This window comes from Palaemon carinicauda, chromosome 33 (genome assembly GCF_036898095.1).
Source record: "Palaemon carinicauda isolate YSFRI2023 chromosome 33, ASM3689809v2, whole genome shotgun sequence".
Taxonomy (NCBI): domain Eukaryota; kingdom Metazoa; phylum Arthropoda; class Malacostraca; order Decapoda; family Palaemonidae; genus Palaemon; species Palaemon carinicauda.
Window position 1 is genome coordinate 65910740 of NC_090757.1, and position 7500 is coordinate 65918239.

General features: G+C 35.8%; 1 protein-coding gene across 1 annotated transcript in view; it reads left to right on the top strand.

The window, feature by feature from the left end:
* Positions 1-4702: 4702 nt before the first annotated feature.
* LOC137626218 (uncharacterized) overlaps positions 4703-7500 on the top strand; it is a 3816-nt gene continuing 1018 nt past the window's right edge. Inside the window, exon 1 of the mRNA XM_068357292.1 lies at positions 4703-7500. This exon is cut by the window's right edge and continues 1018 nt beyond it. Coding sequence (XP_068213393.1) covers positions 4703-7500 — 2798 coding nt within the window.

Sequence of the window (7500 nt, forward strand, 5' to 3'; positions counted from 1 at the left end):
TGGTGTTGCAATCTTCTCGTGAATCCCATTCGGAATGCTGCTGTTATGTCGTTTTGAAAACAAGTAATAGTGTTATTTGCCTACAAATAACAGACCTCTTTTATCGTTTGTATCCTAAATCATCATCATCATCTCCTATGCCTCTGTTAGTTTTTGTAGGACTTTGTTCTCAAATCTACAAAATCTAATGGATATTGTTTCATCGTCAAACCACGACACGTGTCCTTACAGTAACACCGACATCATTAAACTGATATATAGCCTGATTTTTATATGTAATTTCAGGTAATTTGATTCCCAAAATTTACTTACACTAGCCATTGTCTGCTTTGATTTTTTTTTTTTAATCTGGTAAGCAAGCTTTGCATGTCCTATCTCATTTTTCTAATAGAAACAGAATCATCAGCATACTCTAGGTCTGCTAAGTTTCTGTTACCAAACCAGTCCAGTCCTTCTCCGCTATCCCCAATTTTTTAAGTATTACATAAACCACGAGGAGGACAAACAACGTAGGTGACAACACATTCCCTTGGAGATACTCCACTGTTCACTGGAAATTCATTTGATAGGACTCCATTAACATAACCTTTGCCCTTGCTATGCTCATGAATAGACGTAATCAAATTTACATATTTTAGAGGAACTCCATAATAATGAAGGACTCGCCACATAATTGGCCAGTGCACACAATCAAAATTTTTTCATAGTTCACAAATGCCATCAAAAGTGGATTTCCATATTCTATACATTGCTGTACAACATCCTTCAAAGTGTACAACTTCTACCAGTTTGAAATCCTGCTTGTTTATCTCTCAACTTTTCATCAGTCTCTTTGGAATGAGTATACTTTATATTTTCCTGACAACTGACCTAAGTGTGATGCCTCCGTAATTGTTGCAATCAATCAGATCTCCTTATTTGTCCATTTTCAAGAACACTCCTAACTCCCGTTCATGAGGTTTTGTCCCTTCATTCCACATTTTACAAAATAATCTAATAAGTATTCTGGGAGTCACTTAATTTTCGGGCAATATCATTTCCGGAGTTATTGCATCATATCCAGGGACTGGTCATATCAGGATTTTTTTTTTTTTTTTTTTTTTTTTTTTTTTTTTTTTTTTTTTTTTTTTGATAACTTCGACTTCCAACATACTGAATTCATTCATGGGAACATAAAGGTCTTCCTCAGCTTCAGGTATATCAATCAATTATTCCCTTCATATCTCTTATTCATGAACTTACCCGTTGCATCCAACGTTGCCTTTCTTCATCTTCAGTTGTTATAACAGATCCATCTCTTTTTGATGGGGATATGCTTCTTCTTTTATGCCCCACTAGAGATTTCATTTATATTTCTATGAGCAATTCTTATACCATAGCCACTCCCTAAATTCATAGATTTGTCAGCCTCATAGGCTACACTCATTCCTGGCTTTTTTTTTTTTTTTTTACCTTACTATCAATACTAGATCACTTAACATATTCTACCTTATAATTTTCATTACTTCCTCGGAAACTATCAACAATACATTTCTGTCTTTGTCTCCTTTTATAGTATCCCAAATATCAGCTGATATCCATGGTTTTTTCTTGTAACTGGATATCCCAAACCTTCACTACCAAGTGAATGGTATTTTTTTTTTTTTTTTTCATTACCGCACCATTTTTCATTAATTGTCTGTTCTTTGTCTCTTAAAGTGTCTAAGACTGCAAATCATTGCCTCCATTCAATAGTAAATGTTTCTCTGTGTTCATCTTCCAGAAGCTTCATTGTATCAAACCTGGGTATTCTATCTACATTTCTGTTGGATGCTTTCAGTTTTAATATCAGTGTGGCAATGAGGAGCTGGTGATCACTACCAATATCTGCCCCTCTATAGCTTCTTACATTTTTCACAGTCCTCCTCCTCGCTTTATTATGAAAAATTTTCCAGTCGGGACAAAATACATTGCCGAACTAATTAAAAACATTCAATAATTTTCGTCAACAACTTGATCGCAAGAATCGTATAGGAAATGACACAACAAATATAACACAATTATAAAATAGAGTTGTTATAATGATAAAAATTCAGGAGCGTATGAAATTTTATTGAATTTATGTTCATACATAATGTTTCCTGCTTCCCCCACCTTCTCATTTCTTACAGCTATAACCAGTACTTCGGCCCCCATCGCTTTCCCCCTTTACAGACAAACTCTTCTCCACCTGAACTTCTGGAATCTACAGATGTTGGGGGTGACAGTGGGGCACAGGAGACGACATTTGTATCTGATTATATATATATTTATATATATATATATATATATATATATATATATATATATATATATATATATATATATATATATATATATATATATTATGATCATCATCATAATAGTTTGTATTTATGTGGTTGTGGTAATATTCTGGTTAATGTAATTCATGTACATGTTAAGTTGGATAAATATTGGGAATTGTATTTGGTAATATTGTAACTTTTGGACAATTCGAAATTACTGAGAACATGTTGCTTTAGTTAGAAGCGGCATTTGTAGTACTGTCGGATTGTTCCAAGGATAGGAGACTGTCGCAAAATTTTCCCGTCCTTGGGATTTTCTTAGTTGTACTTTTCACCGCCTCAGTTTTCATTGTTGTGATTATTGTAGTGTAATTGCCATTCGTGATTGACATATCCTTCGTGTCATAGGATGCAGTGTTACTTTTTGTGTAAATTATAATTAGCTGGTTCTGCATTTTTTATGAAATTTTATTAGTAAACTTTGCATTAATGTTCGTATTGTCATTGTATTCGGGGACATAATGAGGATACGGGCACGAGAAATTATAATGGTCTGATACTGAAAATCCTTCAAGCAAGTTCTTTGTTGGTGCGGGGAAGCAGTGCAGGACGGTGTTATGACTGACAAGTGTCGGTGGCAGTGTATAGACGGATGGCGTATTCAATTAATTACCATGGCTAAGAATGGGCGGTCACATTGTAAGTTGAGCGGGTATGCATTTGTCGTGTACTGTTCATTTTGCATTATTATTCATTGCACTATTACTATGTATTATTGTTAATGTATTATATATCAAATGTGATGTTATTAAATGTATGGTTGTTAAATGTGGTGGAAAATTGTTTGGGATACCTATTTATATTGTCATGCTTTACAGGCTGAATCAGATCAATAAAAGATACAGCAAGGCAGCCCGAGTTGTTATATATCCTGCATTACAATTCAGCAATATCGCAGAGCAGCCATGGAGGAACTGAAGAGGGAACGCACCACAGCCAAGAGGAGGTTCAATCGGAAGGTTGGATTATTCAAGGATGCACAGAGAAGAGGAGACTCGATAGAAACATTGGAAGTGTTGTACACTGAGGTTAGTGAGTGTTTCGAAAAGGTTGATGTTATCAATGAACAAATGATAGAACAATTAAAGGTTGGCGAATCTTGTCAGGAATATGAGGAATATATACAGGAATTGGAAACTATAAAATATTCATTACTTGGCGTGATAAAGGGAAAGACAAAAGTGAAAAATAATACTGTGCTTGCCTTGAAAAAACTTGAGCCTCCCAAATTTAGTGGTTCAGTGAGAGCATTTCCTGCCTTTGTAAGAGATTATGAAAGACTAGTTGTGTCACAACATGGGAAAGACCCGTACGTACTTAGAATATCATTAGAAGGGGAACCGAGGAGGCTTGTGGAGGATATAGATGATTATAAACGAATGTGGGATAGACTAAATGAAGCATACGGTAATGAAGGAAAACTGATCGATGCGATATTAGGAGATATAAGGGCATATAAACCGCTTAATGATAGTGATGACAGAAAGTTAATTAATCTAATCAATACAGTAGAAAAGGTGTGGTTAGATGTAAGTAATTTAAACTTGACTACAGAACTGGAGAATACTACTGTACTTACCCAAGTAGAAAGATTGCTGCCGTCGGTGTTAAAAAGAGAATGGGCCATTAAAGTGCAGGAATTAAATTCGGACAAATTTAAGAATTTGGTTACATTTCTGACAGATCATCGCAAAGCTCTGGAGTATTTACAAGATAATTCAAGAAGTGGTGCGACTAAGGTAACAGTACATACTGTGGAAAGGGAATTAGATAAGGAAAAGGAATTAGCAGAAGCTATAAAATTGTTGACTATAGGACAAGAGAAACTTCAAAATCAATTGTCTGAATGTTTAACCAGTTTATATCACATTAGCGAAGGAAAAAATTTAGGTGGAATTAATAGAACAAGGTATAACAGTGATCAGATAAGAAAAAATTGTCCTGTCCATGATAGTGAATCTCATGAATTGAAGGATTGTATGACATTTAAGCAATGGTCAGCTGAAAATCAGATGGACTTTTTAAGAAAAAAGGGAGTTTGCTACGCCTGTCTCCGAACGGGACATTTCTCCAGAAATTGTGAGAAAAGATTTCCATGTAGGGTAAAAGTAAATGGTGAGGTGTGTGGTAAACATCATCATTCAAGTTTACACACACTATTTAACAATCCAAATAATTCAACAATTGATGCCACAAGTAACTATTTAAGTAAAAAAGGTGCAATTCTGATGACTGGGTTTGTTAACAGTGAAGGGAAGTCTATCCCCACGTTGTATGATGCAGGAAGTAACATTAGTTTAATTACATTTAGAATGGCAAGGAAACTAGGACTCAAAGGTATTCCTATACAATTATCTATGACTAAAGTTGGTGATCACACAGAGGAGTTGGATAGTTGTGTTTATGAAGTATCATTAAAGGATCAAGCAGGAATAGAAAAACTTATAGAAGTTTGTGGCGTGTCTGAAATAACTGCTGTTCATCATCATATGGATTTGGGAGAAATAGCAAGGAAACTGGGAGTACAGGAGAAACACCTTCAAAGGCCAGAGGGACGTATAGAGCTGCTAATAGGATCAGATTACTGTACTTTATTGCCACAAGTCATAAAAACAGTAGATAATATTCAATTATTGTCCAATGATTTTGGACTCTGCATTAGGGGTAGATTTGATGAGAAGGAAGGTGAAAAGAAGTACTGTGTTCAAATTAATCATATAAGCTACGATGACACTGCTGATTGGCATTTCAGGGCTAAACCAAATGTGGGTAAATTAGTGGAGAATTATTTCTTGGATGAAAGTTTGGGAACGGAGTGTATCCCAAAATGTGGAGGTTGCAAATGCGGAGAATGTTCAGTAAAGGGAAATTTAACTATTAGGGAAGAGAGAGAACTCAAACTCATTGAAGATGGATTAACTTATGATGAAGAAAACATGTGCTGGATATCTAAGTATCCTTGGATTTCTGACCCTTCTAAACTGCCAAATAATTTTCCAATGGCTTATGCTAGATTGAAGGCTACCGAAAAGAGACTGAAAAGGCTGGGAGCAACACAATGCACAAAATATCAAGAACAAATTCAAGACATGTTGGATCGAGGGGTAGCGGAAAAATTATTGAAGTCAGAGCTGGATTATAAGGGTCCAATCTTCTACTTACCCCACCATGCAGTTTATAAAACAGATTCCTCATCAACCCCAGTGAGAATAGTATTTGATGCTGCAGCATCATATCAAGGAATATCTCTGAATGACCTACTTGCAAAGGGACCTGATGTAATTAATAACCTATTGGGAATACTATTACGATTCAGGGAAGGAAAGATAGGCGTGGTTGGTGATATTAAAAAGATGTACAATACTGTAAAACTTTCAGAAGAGGATATGCATACTCACAGGTTTTTATGGAGAAACTTTGAGTTAGAAAGAGATCCTAGTCATTATAAATTGAAGACTGTTACATTTGGGGATAAACCCTCAGGATCTATTGCAATGATGGCACTTCGTAAAACTGCAGAAATTAATAATTGCTTTCCGCTAGCATCCAAGATGATAGTAGAGGACTCTTATGTTGATGACATCATCAGTAGTGTTAACTCGAAGGATTGTGCAATGAAAAGGATTAAAGAAGTAGAAGAAGTATTAAGATTGGGAGGATTTCAGATTAAATACTGGGTTTTATCGGGAGAGGATAAGGATAATAATGCTAGGGTTTTAAATACTGAACAGGAAAAGGTTTTGGGTTTAAGTTGGAAACCTAAACTGGATACTTTCTCATATAGGGTCAAACTCAATTTCAAAAGAAAAACCTGTGAAGGTAGAATAGAGTCGGATGTGAACTGTGATAATTTTGAGAGTTGTATGCCACCTCTGTTGACTAAGAGAAGTGTACTATCACAATTTGCAAAGCTGTATGATCCTTTGGGACTCTTAACACCATTCACACTGAAGACAAAGTTATTGATGCGTTCTATCATTGTAGAAATTAATGAGGGACATTCAAGGGGATGGGATGATCCTATTAGTGATACCTTATACTCTGAAGCTAAAAATTTGTTTAGGGAAATGTTTGAAATTGAAAATATCTGTTTTAGTAGGTGTGTAAGGCCTGCAGACGTAATTAAAGACCCAGAGTTGATCATTTTTTGTGATAGTAGTATAAAAGCGTATGGAGCTGTAGCATATGTTAGATGGGAAAAGCAAGATGGTAATTATTATGTAAACCTTCTTTGTTCAAAGAATAGAATAGCGCCTATGAAACAAATCAGTATACCACGATTAGAACTGTGTGCTGCTGTTTTAGCATCGAGATTGAGGGCAACCGTTGAAATCAATATGAGATACAAATTCTCTAAGGTAATCCACATCACTGACAGTGAGATAGTAAGAGCACAGATCCAGAAGGAATCCCACCAGTTTAATTCCTTTGTTGGAATTAGGGTTGCAGAAATTCAGTCCAAAACTGAACCCATAGAATGGTTTTGGGTATCTTCCAAGGAAAACAACGCTGATTTGACTACTAGGAAATGTAACCCCAGAGAATTAGATACAGAATCTGTTTGGCAAAAGGGTCCAGAATTCCTGTATCAAGATTCCTCGGAATGGCCTGTAAAACAGAGTACAGTATCGGATCTTCCTGATGTTGTTTTCGCAAGAGTGGCCTTAAATGAAGGAGAAATTAATTCAAGTAGCCAGGTGATTGATATCCAAAGATTTAGCAATATGAAAAGACTGTTATCAGTGATGGCTAGAATTATTAGTGCAATAAAGAAAAAATCGTTTAAGGCTATATTGTGCGATCCTAGTACAGAAGAGATACAGCAAGCTGAGTTGTATTTCGTCAAAAACGCTCAAGCAAGTTTGCCACAAGACTGGGAAAAGAGGTATAGACGTTTAAGACCAGTTTCGAGAGAGGATGGCATAGTCACCGTGGGTAGCAGGATGTCCAAATGGTTGAAGGACAATTGGGATCAGAATCAGTTTATACTTCTCCCATCAAAGCACCCATTCTCTTTAATATACCTGTCTCACATACATCAAAAGGATCACAGTGGAGTTGAATCAAGTCTTGCTAGAGCTCAAGTGAAATATTGGATATTGGGAGCAAGGAAAACAATGAAATCTATTAGAAAACAGTGTGTAGTATGTCGAAG